We start from the raw sequence: 18678 nt of genomic DNA on the forward strand, positions 1-18678 counted from the left end.
ATTCCATAATCGGGGCAGCTTGCAAAACGATGGATATATATTCCAGTTTTAGTGATATTTAAAGCATTTGCAACAATGGGTGCTGTTGGATTCACTAGGAAGATCGGTAAATATTGAAATCCTTAAAAAGCATTAGCAAGACTTTGAGATTTAGGGTGTCGTCATCCCCCCCAAATGCAAGGTTTGAAAGGGTTTCTTTTTTTTGACATTTGAAATACTTTCCCACCCCTACCTGGAGGTGCCATTGGGGATCCAACCCGCAGGACAGTTTGCTCCACCACTAAGCTAGTCCTTAAAAACAAAGCAAGCTTCCAGTCCTCATGAGCTGGGAACCATTTATGTCATATTTACAGAATCATTGTAAAGGAATGGACTCACATGCAGGGTTTGACTCAAGATTGCAATTAACAAAACAAATGTAGAAAGAGAAACAGGATGTTAAAATGATAAGAGAAGAAGAAGAATTATTTAAGGCCCGTATAGTTCAAGCTCTGGTTTTCCCAGTAGTGATGTATGGAAATGAGAGCTGGACCATAAAGAAGGCTGATCACCGAAGAATTGATGCTTTTGAATTCTGGTGCTGGAGGAGACTCTTGAGAGTCCCATGGACTGCAAGAAGATCAGACCTCTCCATCCTTAAGGAAATCAGCCCTGAGTGCTCACTGGAAGGACAGATCCTGAAGCTGAGGCTCCAATACTTTGGCCACCTCAGGAGAAGAGAAGACTCCCTGGAAAAGACCCTGATGTTGGGAAAGATGGAGGGCGCAAGGAGAAGGAAACGACAGAGGACGAGATGGTGGGACAGTGTTCTCGAAGCGACCAGCATGAGTTTGACCAAACTGCAGGAGGCAGTGGAAGACAGGAGTGTCTGGCGTGCTCTGGTCCAGGGGGTCACAAAGAGGCGGACACGACTAAACCACTAAACAACAGCAACAAAATTAAAGAATAAGAAATAACCAATGAGCAGGGAGAGATAATATGCCAAAAAACCAGAAAGGGAAGTTGAGGGAAGTTACTGGGGGGGGGGTTGAGGATTTATAAGGTATTTTGTTTTTGAAATAATGATTGTGACGATGATAAAAATGGTAAATTCAATGAAAATTGTTTTTTTTAAAAAATAAACAAATACAATAATTAAAAAAACACACCCACACATCCTGAGATGGCGAGTTTCACAGATCAAGCATGCATTCACACACACACCCCTGGCTGGGGGGGGGGGGCGCACACCCATTTAAAAAACAAAAACCGTGCCAAACCTTTGCAGGAGAACAAAAGTCCCCACTGCTGCTGCTGCTGCTGCTGCCCCCTCGCTTGCCAACCTTTGGAAGGGGCACCTGTGCTCCGCTTGCTTACCTGGGCGATGGAGTCTTGGAACACGAGCAACCCTGGGGGGCTGGCGTCGGGCATCGCACCGTCCCCGTTCCCCGCCTGCCCAACGCGCTGCTGCCCGCAAGCCGACCCTCCTCTCCGCCTCCGAAGCGCACCGCCACCTGCCCTGCAGGAGCCAGGCCACGGAGCTGCATGGAGTGGGGGCCTGAGCCCCCAAACCCAAAAATGGGAGGAGGAAAGAAATCTCTCCTCAACAAAAGCCCCGCCAAAAGAAAGAAAGAAAAGGGGGTTTCTCTGCAAAGCTCAGCGGCGAGGAGGAAGCGCTGGCGACGGGGGTCCCCCTGCATCACCGAGCCGGAGGGATGCGCCAGGTGAGCTGTTCTCTCGGCGGCCGCCCAATCAGAAGCCGCGGGCAGAGGGGCAGGAGCCCGTTCCGCCTCCCGATTGGCTGGCGGGAGCCTGGGGATGCTGCTACCGCGCGGTGTTACCCAGACGCAGCTGCAAGGCGCGCACGGGGAGAAGGAGGAGGACGGAAGAAGCGGGCAAGACTTCGGAGCTGCCTTTGGGTGGGCAAGGTGGGCATTGGGAGGGGGCTCAGCTGCCACAGGGGACAAGCTCTCTCCCCCCCCCTCTCGTGTCTGTCCAGAGAAAAGCAGCTGGCAGAGAGACAGCTTCCCGAAGCTTTCTTTATTCTCCATCCCCGGCTTTGCAACAAGAACATAAACAGAGGCTGGTTGCTGGATCTGACCAGTGCCGGATTGACGTAGAAGCTCAACAAGCTCTAGCTTAGGGCCCCACTCTCTTGGGGCCCCCCCAAAAAATGTAAAGGGAAAAATACCTGGATGTGCATTTCCAAAATATAAGGGGAAAAAACAAATAAAACAAAATCTACATCCAGCAACAGTGTTTTGTGTTGTGTAGGCTCCTATTTGTGATGTGTAAATGGCTTGAGATGCCTATGAGGTTCATCAATGACCATCTAGCATATATTCAACACAAAAAAGAGTGGCAATTTGTTGTTGACAAAGGACAGCTGGACATAGAAAGGGCCCCATTGCCTTCAGGAACTGAGGGCCGCATCAAACCTAAATTCGGCCCTGCTTTGGAGCTGCCTTTGGGTGGGCAAGGCGGGCATTGGAAGGAGGCTAAATTGCCCACCTGCAGGGAACAAGCTCTCTCCCTCTCCCTCTCGTGTGTGTCCAGAGAAAAGCAGCTGGCAGACAGCTTCCCAACGCTTTATTTATTTTCCATCCCTGGCTTTGCAAAAAGAACATAAACCGAGGCTGGTTGCTGGATCTGACCCACCTGCTGCTCAAGCATCCTCTTCTGCCAGGCCAGATGCCATCCAGGATGGCGGCTAACGGATTGAGGTTGAGCCTTGTTCCTTTGGGGCTGGGGGTCCCACCCTGACCCGGGCGCCTTACCTTGTTGGAGGCCATCTCGCTGACCGAATGCCTCGTCTGCAATGTCTCCAGCTGGTCCAAGCACCAGTCCAGCTCCTCCAAGGTCTCCACGGCCAGCTTTTGAGAAGCATCTTCTGCAGAGAGGCAAGAGGCACAATCCTGTCTGCACTGACCTCCAGCAGCTCTCGAGGGGACATGCCCAGCATGGAGACGCTGCCGCCAGGGGCTGAGCCTGCATTGCAGGGGGTTGGATGACCCTTGGGTGCCCCCCGGTGAGACCTTCCACATTCAAAGCAGCTGCTCCATCACCGCGGTCATTTCACCAGTCCAAATAAAGGGCTGGATAATTGGTCCACTTAGCTCAGTGTTGTTTACACGGGCAGGCAGCATCTCTCCAGGGTTTGAGGCAGGAGATTCCCATCTCCTACCCAGAGGCATTTCCTGCCCCCAGCAGTGAGCCTAGCCATGGTGCCCGCTTTTAAATCTCTCCAAGCGGCCATGTCTACATCTGCCTCTTCCTTTGGCCTGAGTCTTGTGTATCTGTGCGTTTGTGTGCATTTGTGGCTTCTACACCTCCCGGCTCACGAGTTTCCTCGATGCCAGAGGTCGGGCAAAGGGGGAATACAGGCAGGGACCAGGCGGTCAGGGTGGCATGGTGGAGAGAGAGAAGGAGGCAGGCCCGGAGGCAGAGACAGGGGAAGAAGCGAAAAGCAGAGAGTTTTTGAATAATGAAAGAACTGACGTCAATCGGAGGCTATAGCCGCAGAGGTGGCATTAGAAAAGAGAAAGAGAGAGAGGAAGAAAGCAGGAGAGGGAGGGAGGAAGGAACTTCCCGGGTCGTAAGCGGACTGCAGATGCTTTGTGCAGAGGAGGGAGGAGACGGGAAGGCCCTGGGAACCGGGATATGACCCCCCACCCTCTGCCACAGACCCAGTGAATCTCCAAGATGCTTTGATTGACAGCCACAGACCTCGCCACCTCTCCTCAGGCTCTGCATGTTTTAAAACACGCATGACCCCAATTTAACAGGACCACAGCCTGGTGCTTAGAGAGCCTGCTTTGGATGCAGAATGTCCCAGGTTCGGTTCCTGCTGGCGTCTCCCGATGGGGCTGGGAATATCCTTCTTTCACACCTGATGCCAAGTAAATGAGCTAAAATGTATAAATTGTGGGATGTGATCCATGAGAGGCAGTCAAGTACAACATTCCTTGCGATGCTAGAGAAGACATGCGAGGGAATGTTTGGTCCAGCCGGTCGAAACTTCCTGTTCCTCCTGGCTGGAGCACCCTTCCTTTTGCATGTGATCTTACCTGTCCCGGTAATAAAAGGACGAGTCACACAGCACCTCTTTTTGACTTCCTTCTTCGTTTGACCCACTTCTAGCTAGGACTGCTCTGCTAGCTCCTAGAAGCACTGGGATTATACCCCCATTTGGGGCAGATCCACATCTACATATTTGTAACTAAGTCTGCCTTCAGGGATCCAACTGTGAACTGATGTGAGTCAACTTCTTTCATTGGTTTTGTGGAAAAATTATGAATAAAATCTTTTTTAAAGGGGGGGAATATTCTTCACAAATAAAATACAACTGGCTCCCCCAGGAGGGAATGACGGCTGTCAATCTAGGGGGCTTCCAAAGAGGATGAGACAAATTCACAGAGTTCAGGTCCCACACTTAGGGGTCTGGCTATTCCTGGTTCCAAGAGTTGGGTTAGGGTTAGGGTTAGTTGTCTACTCACCCCACATTTTGCTTCCCTGCACCTTTCCTAATTGCAAAAAAATTCCTTGTAGGATTTCTTAAAGGGGAATTCTGGCGCGAGGACGACAGAAGGCTTTCAGTTGTGCAAACCCACATTTCCCCAGTGGGCACCTTCCCCCCCCAAAAAAGATAATTGACAGGGCTCAGGTGGAACTCACCTGGCAGGTTGACTTTAGAAGTGGGCGGCAGGTTGGGAACTCCAGACGCTCTCCTGTAAGAGACAGAGCATCTCTGAGCCCCCAGTGTCATATTTGGCGGCAGAGGGGATTGTGATCAGGTCCCTGTCAGAGTGAAGTGAGTGTTCTGGTTTTCAAACATTTCTCGGAAGAATGAAGAAATAATTAATTGCAACATTCCGTGCGTAAGACGACCCCCAATTTTAAACTTTAAAAATCTGGGCAAAAATATAGTCTTATACATGGAAAAATGCAGAATACTTTAGGAGAAAAAGGCCTGTACTTTCTCCAAATTACTACCCCATCTCACACTTTCAATCGGTGCAGAGCTCTCTCTCACTCGCTCACTCACTTGCTGCTGAGGCGTTCCTGCAGGTGGGTCAAGATGGCGAAGTTACTGCGCACCGTCCGCAGGCTGGCCAGGACCTGGAGGGGGTGGAAGGAAGGAAGTACTTTTAGAATCAGCTGCATGCAACGTTTGCTCCCCCTCATGCACGCCAATGCAGCCGGCCGTGGCTAATCCCTTTAACTATTGCAAACCACAAACCTGCAGGGCTCCTGTACCTTTAGTAAATGCAAAAACCATCTGGGTTCGGGTACCTTTAATAATTGCAAAAATCTGCAGGGCTCCTACACCTTCAGTAATTGCAAAAAAAACCACACAAAGGGTTCCTGTACCTTTAGTAATTCCTAGCCTTTCCTCCCACTCTCATTCCCTCAAGCACAGACCCCAACCCTGAAGAGATTCCTACCTGTGCAAAAGGAGTGACAATCAAGTCTTCTCCATGCCTGCAACAGAAGAGGTAAAACCTGTTAATCCCAAGTAGGACAGATGAGGGCGCTGGTTCAGATTAATTGCACTTTTTCTGCATTGTGGAAGAGTTTGCTTCCAAGGTAGGCTACCAAATCCTCCTGGCATTTTCCAGATTAAAAACAGATAAATGAGTTGCAGGACCTCAACAACCAAAGCTTGAGGCCTTCTGCCCTCCATTGGGCATCGCAGAAGGCGCTGAGCCCTTTCCCCGCATGCGGAAAGCGGTCGGGGGTCCTCAGGCTTCGTTCTGATGCTTGGGAAGAACACTCCCAATTCTATAAAATTCTAGGGGATTCAAATTGTAATGCAGAAGCAGAAATGGAGAAAGAAAAGAAGCAACGCAGATACAATGAAAAACCACAATGCATCTAGAGCGATGCATGGCAGTTGCCACAACGGACTTGCAAATTTGTTAAGTGGTCCACCAGCGGAATATTATGATTATTATTTAGGGAAGTTTTTAATGATTGCTGTTTCAATCTATTTTTAACCTTCTGTTGGAAGCTGCCCAGAGTGGTTGGGGAAACCCAGCCAGATGGGCGTGGTAGAAATAATAAATTATTATTATATTATTTTTATTTTCAAGGGAACTGGAGATTCACTGCTTTGAGCGTTTTGCCCTCCACCAATGTAAAAAGCCTGGGGTGAGTCTTATGGCTCAATACTGGTTTTTTTTGGGGGGGGGACGACCCAGCAGAATTCAATTTCCATATGCCTCCCCCTGCCAACCCTCTCCAAAAACACCAAGCCCCCCAGGCGCCTGCAGGCGTTTTTCACCCCTGCCAGACTGACAGCTACACCTTCCCTCACGGAAACCACACTGCCAACACCCCCAGGGTGTTGTCTTTGAATCGCCTGGCGCCCGGTGCTCTGCGCATGCTCACATGTCGTTGGCGACCGAGGAGTTGCGGGACATGGCCTTGGGCGAGAGGTCATAGTCGCTGTCCGAGCGGTAGAGGAAGGACTCGCGGCGCTGGCCGTGGGGGGTGGCCCCCTGCAGCACCAGCCCCAGGCCAGGGGGGGTCTGGGCGTCCAGAGGGGTCCGTCCCGGGGAGAAGCCATTCTCGAGGTCAAAACTAGGGGGAGAAAGAGAGGAGAGAGGGGCATCAGGTGCAAGAAACAACAGCCACCCCCTGCCATTTCTCACCATGATTGTCCCACGATTTAGCAGGCACACCTCTTTTGATCTATTTCCCTATTGTTCCATCTACATCCCAGGAGCTCCAGGCAGCACAGACGCATCTTCCCATTTTCATTTTATATATACCGTATTTTTCCGTGTATAAGACTATCTTTCCCCCTAAATTTCCAAAGTTTAAAATCAGGGGTCGTCTTATACACGGCTAGTGAATAGTGCATTTTCTTAATTTGGGGTTAAGGAAAATAGGGGTCGTCTTATACATGGGGATGTGTTATACATGGAAAAATACGGTATATATAATTTTCTGTTTTACAACTTAGAATACTCATTTAAACATCCTAAAAATGACTTCCCTTCTTCTCTTTCCATGGTTCGTTTTGCATGCCATAAATCCCTGCCCATTTTCACAAAAACTAAACCATTCAGTATTCCATTACTGCATTAATCAAAACTTATTTACACTGTTGAATTTACCATAATGCTGCCAGCATTTTCAAATATACACAATATCCCCCATATATTCAATAACTGTTTTCCAATCTCCTCGCTAAACGTATGTTCTTCTTGTTCTCTTATTCTATATGTTAAGTCCGCAAGCTGCGCATATTTTGCCGACTCAAGTTGCCATTCTTCTTTGGTGGCCCTAGCTCATTTTCCATTTTTGGGCTAACACAACATGGGCCACAGTAGTGGCAGACATAAATAACCTTTTTTGACATCTGAATTATCCCCAACAAAAAGGACTCTGGTTCTCCCCAAATCGTCACAACCACCCTGAGAGACTAGTGTTGGGGAGTTGAAAACGGGCCTTGAAATTTATTTTATTTTGATTTGATTTTGCATTGTTGTTTTTATTTCTGTTATTTTTGAAAATGAATAAAATGTTAACAAAAGAAGAAAAGAAGAAAATGAGTCTTGCAGGATGCTGCTGCAGTGCGCTAGCCTATGGCTTAATTTAATTCTTCCTTTAAAAAGGAAAAGGCATAACTTTTCCCGCATAAACACAAATGCCAGTTCCCAACTGCCGACAGCGAGAGCTGTAAAATAGGCGATTGCATTCTGCATATTTTCTGTCGCTGCTGCGTACGTGAAAAAGCTCGTTCTCTCCCCAAAAAAGATGAAGTACGTAAGCCAGGATGGGGGGCAAAGCCTGCGGTTCTCCAGATGTTTCTCCCTCTGCTCCCGACTCCTGAGCCAGTCAAAACAAATCGCTTCCTAGGCTTTCATCTCAGATATATACGTGTTTCTAGAGACGAGAAGCTCTCGGGAGATGGCCTGGTTTCCACGAATTTAGGAACCGGCTCCTGTTCTCACGCTGAGGGCCTCTCTCTTTCCCCCTGCCCAAGCTGGGGGCTGCCGCCTCTCGTCTTGTGACAGGGAGTTCCGTAGGCTAGCATGCCCCCTGCATTTCCTGAAGGCAGACTTAGTTACAAATATGTGCATGTGGATCTGCCCCAAAAGGGGGAATAATCCCAATATTTAGACGGAGCAGTGATCCCCCTCGTTGGGGCGGCCCCTCCTTCCCATCTGCCCACCCCAAACCCACCCCAGTCTCTGCCTGCCTCCGCTGTCTCTCTGTGTCTGAAGCGGCCGGGGCCACTCTTGCCTGCTGGCCCTGCGCCCATTTCCATGACGCTGTGAGAGAAAAAGTGTGCGGCCCACCAGGGACTTGGAAGAGAAGGGAGGAGGCAGGGAGCCAAGATCCACAGGTGTTACAGACATCAGGGGAATCGTCGAGTCGGAAGGGACACCCCAGCGGTCATCCAGTCTGACCCCCCTGCAATGAGGGAATCTTAGCTAAAGCATCCAGGACAGATGGCCATCCGACCTATACTTAAAAACCTCCAAGGAAGGAGAGGCCACCACCTTCCACCCCAAACAGCTCTGACTGTCAGAAAGTCCTTCCTGACGTTGAGTAGGAATCTCCTTCCTTGTCACTCGAAGCCACGGGTTCGAGTCCTACCCTCCGGAGAAGGGGAAAAAGGACTCAGGCGCTTGGAAAGTGAATTCCAACCTGTTTTTTTCAACTTTTGTACGTTAGGAATTATTTTCTCCGTTTTCAAAGATAAGACTGGGAAAGCCGTTGTGGTCTATTGAAAAAAGTTTATTTTCCAAAAGCAGAAAACAGCAGAAATGTGCCAGAGAAGAGGAAATTAGATAAACCTTAAAACGCAATTGTATGTCGTTGAGGTTATAAACGTTGAAGCTGGGTAACTCGGGGGAAGAAGTTGCTAGTTTTGCCGCACTGGAATAGAACTGTTGAGCAGCTTTCAATATGGGAAAAGAAAATGTTATTATTTTAAAAGAGAAGAGGAACAGCTGAACTTGGCTTGGCAGCAAAAGGTCAAGCCGGTGGCGTCCTCTGAGAGGGGGCATTCTTCCTCTGGTCAGCAATTCTGCTGCAGCATCCTGCCCCTTTCGATGGGACCTGCCTGTGTCCCATATCCAGCCATGGTCCTGTGGACCTCACCGCCACTGGATCCCTGAACAAAATCCAGAAAATGGAAAGGAGAGCTGGCAGCCACCTTGTCCTGGCCAGGCCGTACCCGATGCAGGAGTGCCTCCGTGGGGACGGCATCCTCGTCTTCCTCCTCCGGGCACCCACAGGACCCCCCCCCGAGCCCCTGCTGCCCCCCCCGCAAAACCCATCTGACCGGGAACAAAGGGCCCCCTTTCAGCCGCTTTCCCCGGCTCACGTCAAGCCCAGACGGGGCAGAGAATCGCCCAATTGTCTCCCAACGCCTGTCTTGAAATGGGTCGCTGGGTGGCGGGCGCAGGGCCAGGGGGGTGGGCTCCTTCGATGGGACCCACCAGGGTGTCCCCTCAACACCAGTGTGGTTTTATTTATTTCTGAAAGCAGCTTTGAACCGGCCTGGGGAAATAACCGAGCAAATTGCTCCATCTCTTTCCCCCCCAAACCACGCCGCTCCTTGTTTTCCTTCTGGTTCGCTTCTCCTCCTGGCACCCGAACGGGACACAAAAGCTTCATTGTGGGCCGGGATCATCTGGGAAGGGATGACCGGGGGAGGGGGCTTCCCTGTCCTCGGCCCGCTGTGACCTTTGGTGACCCGGAGGGCAGTTTTGCCACTCGCAAGGAAGCTTTCAGGGGCCATGTGGTGACGGACGGACCTCTCCCAGGGCGAAAAGGCACCCCTTTGAACCAGAGGCCTCTGCTCACTCCATCGGCACATCCCTCCACCCAGGCAAGGAAGTCGAAGGACACATTTTCAGCCAGGAGAACTGCGGAACTCACTGCTGCAGGATGGAGTGATGGCTAAGCTAACCTACATTAGGGGGTTTGGGCTGGGGGTTCATCATCATGCGGACGATACCTAGCTCTACCTCTCTTTCCAGTCGGAACCAGTGAAGCTCCTGTGAGAGTGGCGGTTGGAGGATGGATGGCAGCTAACAGATTGAGGTTGAATCCTGACAAGACAGAAGGACTGGTTTTGGGGGATGGGGGTGGGTGGATGTGGGGGACTCCCTGGTCCTGAAAGGGGTAACTGTGCCCCCGAAGGACCAGGTGCACAGTCTGGGGCTCATTTTGGACTCCCAGCTGTCCATGGAGGTGCAGGTCAGTTCTGCGTCCAGGGCAGCTCCATCTGGGATGCAGGATGAGACCCTCCCTGCCCGCAGACTGTCTGGCCAGAGTGGTGCATTCTCTGGTTATCTCCCGCTTGGACTACTGCCATGCGCTCTCCGTGGGGCTACCTTGAAAGGTGACCTGGAAACTACAATTAATCCAGAATGTGGCAGCTGGAGGGCTTGGTGGAATATTTGCGGGCGCCTTGCGAGTGCCGACAAGAGCCTCTAGCCAAATACGGACCCCCAAATATCTCCACTTGGCCCTCAGGGACATTTGGGGGGCCACAAGTACCTCTGCCAGGCTGAACTCTCGCAATGCCTCTTGGATGGTGTAGAAACCAGCTTCTTGTACATGAGGGTAAAATTCGCATTCGGTGCTCTGTTCCAGCTTGCGGTCCCATTGATACAAGAGTGGCAGATGAAGATGATTGAATATGAAGAACTGGCAAAGTTGACCAGGAAAATCCAAAACCAGTATTCCAAAAAGACTGGAGTAAATTTATACAATATCCGAAGGAAAATGGCAAGCAATTAACAACACTAGCAGGACTTAAGAAGACTTGTAATGTTGCTGATATATACCTTTTTACATATTTGTTAAAAAATTTGACAATAGAAATGTAAACGGGGGGCAAGTATAGATGCTATGATATAGAAAAGAATTATGGTAACCATAAGGAGGGAGGGAGGGCGGTCGACGGCTCATTTGAGCAAATGCCATTGTGGGAAAAGATGAATGTTCTTTAACAATATAAAATGGAAACTCAATCAATATGATATTAAAAAATAAATGCAAAAAGAGAAAGGTCCCCCCACCCACTCGAAGGCACCCGAAGCGCGGGGCCTTATCGCAGCGTCCCCTTACCAGAGTGGGTGCGCCACCGTGAAGCGCCGCTGTAGCCGCATGCTGGGGTTGGCCATTGCCTTCCGGAAGAGGACGGGCGAGTTGTGGGGCGAGGGGGCCGGGGAGCCCCCGGGGGAGCCTTGCACCTTGGAGGAGGGCAGCATCATTCCCGCCGACCGGCAAATTCAGACGACTCGGGCAATGGGGAGTGTTGCCAGCCGACTCAGAAGCCCTCGGTGTGGCGTGAGACTCGAACCCAGGCCTTGCTGAGGAAGAGTCCCCTCCACTCGGAAGCCCCCGGGGGATCGGTCTTCTTTCCACAGAGTTTCCGGAGGGGGTGCTCCGCAAAGCCCAGATCCCCGGGAGGCAGAAGGGGGTCCGCCATCCCCGCATGAAGGGAGGGCCCCGAGTGCGAAGCACGCCTCTGCTCTGTCCCGTCCCAGGAATCCTTTTGCCGAGAGGCCAACCCCCAGCTGGGAAGCTAAACAAACGCCTTGGCCAGGCTCCAAGTGCTGAGTGCAAGTGCCAAGTTTCCCTCATCGCTGTCTCTGTCGGGACTGGAAAGGGGGTGCAACCAGTCCAGCCTCTGAGCCCACCTCTGAATGGGGCAAGCTTGCAGCCTTCGGTCCAGAAAAACCCATTTTATTAAAAATATAGAAGCTCCTGTGTCCGGGTGACACAATCCGGCCTTGGCACTGGTCACAGTAAACACGGCAAGAAGCGACGGGCCTGGCTCCCAAAGTTTGGCCAAGCCTGCCCTGTCATCGCGGTGCCCTTGGCGGGTCTGATTACGCTGGCAGTCAGGATCGCTCCCAAAAAGGAGGGGGAAAAACACACCCCGGCAAATGCAAACAGTTGCCGTGACCTTTTGCTTCTGCTCTTCCCAAATATCTGCCGCTCGCTCGTCATTGTCATCCGTTGAGAGACGGACGGTGGGAAAACACAAGCCCAACTTCCTGGTAGCTTTTGCCAGGCTGCGTTTGGGGTTTGTGTTTTTAATAAGAAATGCATTGGAAAGCGAAAAGAAACAGCTCCAGGCATTGCTTGATGTAGAACACAGAATACAACTGGGTTGTGTTTTTTTAAAAATAGGGTCATGGGTGTTAAAACTAGGAATGGAGGGGGGCAGTTAAACAACCCCCCCAAAAAAAATCCCAAGTCCCCTAAAGAGTCCATAACTGACTTCCCTATCGGTAGGCGGAAACAACAGAGGCCAAGCAGGTGATACAAAAGGAAAGAGGGATGAGGAGGGAAGAGGAAACCAAGCGAGCTCAGGCTCCGACTCTTCCACTTGTAGTTTCTACAATCTCCAGATATAATATCTGGTTATGCAATGCGAGAAACATGAGGCTGGACTAGACAGATCTTTCCTACGAGTTATTTAGGAAATAGAGGACATCTTTGCATGCTTTTGTTATAAGAAAAAACTGCTCCCTTTCCCTTATGGGGTATTCCACAGCTAATTTTGGCTAATTCAGCATATTCACATAATTTATTTTGCCACTCTGCCTCAGTTGGGATCTAATCTCCTTTCCAATACTTGACAATTAAGACTCTAGCCACAGTTGTTGCATAAAGAAATACACTTTTGTTCTTTTTAGGGATGTCTCGAAGCTACAAACATGAGTCTGACCAAACTGCGGGAGGCAGTGGAAGACAGGAGGGCCTGGCATGCTCTGGTCCAGGGGGGCACAAAGAGGCGGACACAACTCAACGACTCAACAACAACAACAATTGTCATATAAACATATAATGCAGAGTAGAAAAGCCTCTGGTCTTTTAGTGAATATTTCTCTGACTCTCCCGTTGTTTCCTTGCCAGTGGACTAACATGGGGAGGGGGCAGAAGACCCCCTGTCGAGATGGGTGCTGTTCTGCTGTCGCCCCCCTGAGCCCCACCAGGGGGCAGCAGCGCAGCGTCCCCAAAACTGGTAAAGAAGAAGATTGGCAAAATAAATTACTGACCTATGCAGGACAAATTATTGAAGAAAAAAAAGAAAGGCAATTGCTCAACGCATATTTTCAAAGCTTTGTGTACAGACTTTTACATTAGTATAACTTTAAAAGTCACTTGTAATAAGATGAAGAAGATTTCAAAATTGGATTGTTAAGTATGTAAGGTTTTATGGACGTGCATAAACAAGTATATTATAAAGGAACCAAGAGGGGGAGTGGAGGGAAGTCGACCCCCCCAAAAAATCAAGGTTTAATCTGTTTATGACATTTTTCTTTTCTGTTTTTTCCCCTTTTCTTATTTTTGGAAAATCAATAAATTGTTATCAAAAAAAGGGGGGCAAAATTGCAGAATATTGTACCTGGTTGAATTGGGGGGGGGGGGTTCAATCCCCTTGGGGGCCGCCCCCCATAGATGGCAGCCCTGCTTTTGTGATCGATTATGCATTGGAGAATAAAAAGAAACAGCTCCTGGCATTGTTCGATTTATAACACAGAATACAACTGGGTTGGTGTTTTTTAAGAAATACAATCATGGAACATGCAGAAAATATAAAGCAATGCAGTGCTTTTTTCATTAAAAAAAATGTTTAGGACTACTCTCATTTTCCTACTCATATTGAAATACTGCCCCCTCAATGAGGCCAAACTTAGATTCACAAAATGTTTAGGGGTATGTGTAGCCTTGTGTGTCCCCAGAAAAAAGCACTGGGAATAATGATAATGATAATTTATTTCTACCCCACCCATCTGGCTGGGCTTCCCCAGCCACTCTGGGTTGCTCCGTACAGAATATTAAAAACACAGTAAAACATCAAACATTAAAAACTTCTGTTATAAGAAAAAAAACCCTGCTCCCTTTCCCTTATGGGGTATCCAAGAGCCCGTCTAGAGTCCTTAAGTGGGTTCCCCACCGGTAGAAGAAAATAACAGATCAGGCTTACGGGCCGCTTTGCTTCTCAATATTCTCTGGTTGGCCTCTGTTATTTTCTCCTACTGATAGAAAACCTACATAAGGACTCTATACTGGCTCTTGGGTACCGCATAAGGGAAAAGGAGCAGTTTTTTCTTATAACACTTTGCTCAGGAGTAAACGGCTTCTGCCCACACGCCAAGGGCCCCCTTATGTATAAGCGCCCTCCCAGAAAAGCGGAGCGACACATCTGCTCTGCGGTAGAAATCAAATTAGCCGGCCGAGGAAAGCAGCATGGCAGCCATCGCCACCCCTTCTGGCCCTAATTGGGTTAGCCTCTTGCCTATTAATGCTTGCCGAACGAAGGGACGATCACTCACATGGCCGATGCCCTGCAAAGTCCCAGAGGGGAATGGCTGAACCTCCAAAGAAGAGGGAGGCAGTAAGCTGTGAAGATCAGTACCCCAGCTCTCGGTACTCCTAGATCCCTTGAAGGCAGTGAAGGTCCTGTGTCTGGAGGTGCTTGGAGGATGGATGGCGGGTAACAGATGGAGGTTGAATCCTGACAAGACAGAAGGACTGTTTTTGGGGGACGGGGGTGGGCAGGTGTGGAGGACTCCCTGGTCTTGAATGGGGTAACTGTGCCCCTGAAGGACCAGGTGTGCAGCCTGGGAGTCATTTTGGACTCCCAGCTGTCCATGGAGGTGCAGGCCAATTCTGTGTTCAGGGCAGCTGTCTACGAGCTCCATCTGGTATACAGGATGAGACCCTCCCTGCCCGCAGACTGTCTGGCCAGAGTGGGGCATGCTCTGGTTATCTCCCGCTTGGACTCCTGCCATGCGCTCTCCATGGGGCTCCCTTGAAGGTGACCTGGAAACAACAACTAATCCAGAATGTGGCAGTAGGAGTGGGGACTGGGAGTGGAGCCCATGTAACACCAGTCCTGAAAGACCTACATTGGCTCCCAGGTCCTTTCCAAGCACAATCCAAAGGGTTGGTGCAGACCTTGAAAGCCCTAATTGGCCCTGTATCCCTCACTAGCTGCAAAACCTCCTGGGCTTTTTTGCAGAACATGGAAAGCTTGTTTTACTGGCCGGCTGGCTGAGCCCACAATAATTTCGCCTGTGCAAAAATAAAATGTGTGAGTCGATGAGCAGATCACAGCCAGAGGAAATTCAGCTATATTAAATTCTCCCTCCAGTTGGGGACAGGAGGGAGCCTCTGGCCTTGGTCTGGCACCCAGGGGAGACCCTACTCTGTACATCTGCCTGGGGCTCTGAACGTCTCGTGCGATAATGGCTGTGGAAAAATAACTCTACCACACTCAGCGATTGATTTTGTAGCATTTGGGAGGCTAGTGTGTGTGTGTGTGTGAGAGAGATACACACACACACTTTATGGAGCTAGAATTCTGTGTATGTATGAATTCATAGTACAGTGGTACCTTGGTTCTCAAACTTAATCCATTCTGGAAGTCTGTTCCAAAACCAAAGAGTTCCAAAACCAAGGTGCACTTTCCCATAGAAAGTCATGCAAAACGGATTAATCCATTCCAGACTTTCAAAAACAACCCCTAAAACAGCAATTGAACATGAATTTTACTATCTAATGAGACCATTGATCCACAAATGGAAATCGATAAACAATGTACTGCAGTCACACAATCAATCAATAGCTGAACTGGGTTCCACACAGTCATAAAAACAAACAAAAAGAGCCACAAAAACAAAAATGCAAAATAAATAGCAAAAATGGACAGACCTCAGCGTAACACTCAAAACGGAGCATGTTCGGCTTCCGAAAAAAGTTCACAAACTGGAACCTTACTTCCGGGTTTGGGCTCCAAGTTCTTTGAGTACCAAGGTGTTTGAGAACCAAGGTACCACTGAATTGTAGAGTTGCAAGGGACCCCCAGGGGTCATCCAGCCCAACCCCCTGCAGTGCAGGCTGTCCCTGTCAAACCTGCAACCTCGGCGTTGTTGGTGCCACCCTCCAACCAACTGAGCCATCCAGGCTGCGTTACACCATCCAAATTGGCAGCCCGCATTTTTGCAGGCTGCCCATTCTGGTCCTTGCAGGCTCAGGGGGCTGAAAGAGCAGCTGACCTTTGAATTCCCCCCTGGGACAAATAATGCAGAACTGATTGGTACCCCCAGGAGACTCTAAATCGAAAACTCCTCGAGCTGGAAGAAGAGGCGGGGGGGCGGGCAGCCTCCTTCTCCGGAAAAGGCCATTTCCTAAGCCTGACTTTCCCCTCTGCTAAAATTCGATCGGAAGGCAAGCAGCCAGATCCATATCTCCTGCACCATCATTATTACAGGGCAATAAACAGGTCTGGGCTAATAAAGCACAACAGCAGCCTTCGACCAGACTGCTGCTCGCTCCATTTCCATGCTCGGCGGGACCTGGGCTTTTAAAGGTAATTTTGCTCCTTTCCAGCTCACAAACTGGGAGCCTTCCTCTCTCCCCCTCGCCGCCCTTTGCAAGTTAAGAACCAAACAACAAAACAAGATTGTGGGCTTGAGGGGTTTCTGAGAAGCAGGGTTATAGGAATTCTAAGGTCTTATATATATAAAATAAATGTTCATAAATGTACAAGGCAAACACATACGTAAGTATATCAACCACGTGTCTGAAATAGTACAGGAGAGCAATCCTGAGGCCATTTGGACTCTCCCAAATTGACCTCAAATATTTCCCTGCAAGGAGGAAGGAAATGGGAAAAGCTTTCCAATTGTCTTTGGACTGTAGGGGCTTACGCCTCCCTGTAAATACAGTCTGGCAAGTATCTGTTCAGCTGAGCACACTCTCAATATGCGTAAGAGATTCAGGAACTAAGTATTTACCATCTCCAAGGAATTATTATTATTATTATTATTATTATTATTATTATTATTATTATTTGTACCCCGCCCATCTGGCTGGGTTTCCCCAGCCACTCTGGGCGGCTACCCAGAAAAGGCAATCTGATAAGGCATTCTCAGGTCTCCTGGCAGACAGGAGAGAAGCAACACACTCCCATTTCTGCCGTTACGACCTCTTTCTATGATGTATGGATGATGTTTTGGAGGAGGGTGGTCTTGAGCTACGGGGTGGGCAATTTCAAAAGTCTATATAAGAGCTTGCACACCATTGTTCTGGGTTCCTCCTCCCTCCTGCGTGTGGGGAGTGAGGACCCTGTTGCAACAGTTCAATAAAGATCAGGCTTACGAGCTGCTTGGCTTCTCAATATTCTCTGCTTGGCCTCTGTCATTTTCTCCTACTGATAGAGAACCTACATAAGGACTCTATACAGGCTCTTGGGTACCCAAAAGGAGCAGTGTTTTTTCTTATAACACAGGGATGCGAGTTCTGAAGGGGCCCAGGATGGGTTTGCGGCTGCCGAGAACTTCAAGGTCCCTTCTGCTGGGGACCCCAAGGCTCATCTAGTCCAACCCGCTTGCAAGGCTTCGGGGGGGAAGGGGAAGATGCCCAGGGCCTCACTCACTGGGAGGGCTGCCCCCATTGCAGCAAAATGCCTGGTACATTTGGAAGGAGGCTGCTGTCAACAGAACAGAAAGTGGGGGCAGCCTGAGGCAGTGTAGCTCTGGGATTGGGGGGGGGGATCCAGGAGGTCTCCAAATGCTGCTCCTGCCTGCATGACAGTCGCTAAGACTCCAAAGCGCATTGCTCAGGATTCAGCTCGGCGCAAGGAAGATGTTTTAATGGCAGCACTTGCAGAGTAGAGGCAAACGGGTCGTGAAGGGTGACTCACACATGAACATCTCACGCCCCTAAAAGCAGTCCTGCGCCATTATCCTTTCCAGCCTCTGTAACTGCCATTCCTGAGATCATCCTTTCCCTTTGCCTGTCAACAGCCACCCCTAATGGCCACCAATTACAGGGCCCGCTGATTCTTCTCTAAAAATAAAAAGAAAGTATTGCCACCGGTTTGTTCCCAAGCAGGGAGAATTAAAAGCCAAGCGGTCCTCCTCCCTCACCTATCCGCACAGACACGCAACACCAGCTCTCGCTTCCTGCTTCTCCATAGGACCAATGTTTCTGGCACTTAGAAAGGTAGACTGCCCTGGGAGGTGGAGGCTTTGCCTCAACCCATCAAGAAACAAATTGACAGGGCAGGTATCTCTTCTGCACACTTGCACAGCCTTGATGAGACTGCATGGCCAGGTTGCATTCCTGGGAAGTCTCCTTAGACTGAATCAGACCATTGGGGCCACCTAGCTTAGCGTTGTCTGCACTGACTGGCAGTGGTTCTCTTAGGTTACAGACTCAATGTCATGGGCTGGATGGAGGCAGAGGGATGGTGGGGGGAACCGGCTAGGGAACCCCCAAGGGAAGAAGGTTCAGAGATCAGGGAATGGGGATGGGGCAACGATGAGGGAGAAGCAGGAGAAGACTGGGAAGAAGAGGGAACAGGGCTTTGTGAGCGGGGTGAGTCGGTGGCAGAGAGCAGTCCAGAATCGGAGGCAGGAGCTGAAGCAGGCCAAGAGGCAGAGATCCAGCTGGGAAGGGAGCCCAGAGGGGCGAAAGGAAACTGACCGTAAACCTCTGCTGCCTTGCAGGATATTTTGGGAGAAGAAAAGGCTCAGGAGTGAACCTTGCGCCAATCCAGAATGGAGTCCCTTGTCTGCCTCCTTCCGGCAACTCCTAGTGCCCAGCGTCTTGCTCTGCTTTCCTTCGGACCCCGTCAGCCAGACCAAGACAGGGGTTTTCCCCCCATCTGACAGCCCAGGACTTCCCTGCACACAGCCCAGGCTG

At 49.9% G+C, this 18678-nt stretch overlaps 1 protein-coding gene across 4 annotated transcripts in view; it reads right to left on the reverse strand.

Moving 5' to 3' along the window:
- LOC128405772 (cAMP-specific 3',5'-cyclic phosphodiesterase 4C-like) overlaps positions 1–18678 on the reverse strand; it is a 50869-nt gene that overhangs the window by 12766 nt on the left and 19425 nt on the right. For 3 of the 4 annotated variants that reach the window (XM_053372706.1, XM_053372705.1, XM_053372707.1), the window contains 5 exons: positions 6370–6561; positions 5424–5460; positions 5024–5097; positions 4654–4706; positions 2757–2869 (listed from right to left, as the gene is read on the reverse strand). In XM_053372706.1, coding sequence (XP_053228681.1) covers positions 2757–2869; positions 4654–4706; positions 5024–5097; positions 5424–5460; positions 6370–6561 — 469 coding nt within the window. Of the gene's footprint in view, positions 1–2756; positions 2870–4653; positions 4707–5023; positions 5098–5423; positions 5461–6369; positions 6562–11076; positions 11758–18678 lie in introns of those variants that run through there. The other variant, XM_053372708.1, reaches the window with a different exon arrangement.

This window comes from Podarcis raffonei, chromosome 18 (assembly GCF_027172205.1).
Source record: "Podarcis raffonei isolate rPodRaf1 chromosome 18, rPodRaf1.pri, whole genome shotgun sequence".
Classification (NCBI taxonomy): domain Eukaryota; kingdom Metazoa; phylum Chordata; class Lepidosauria; order Squamata; family Lacertidae; genus Podarcis; species Podarcis raffonei.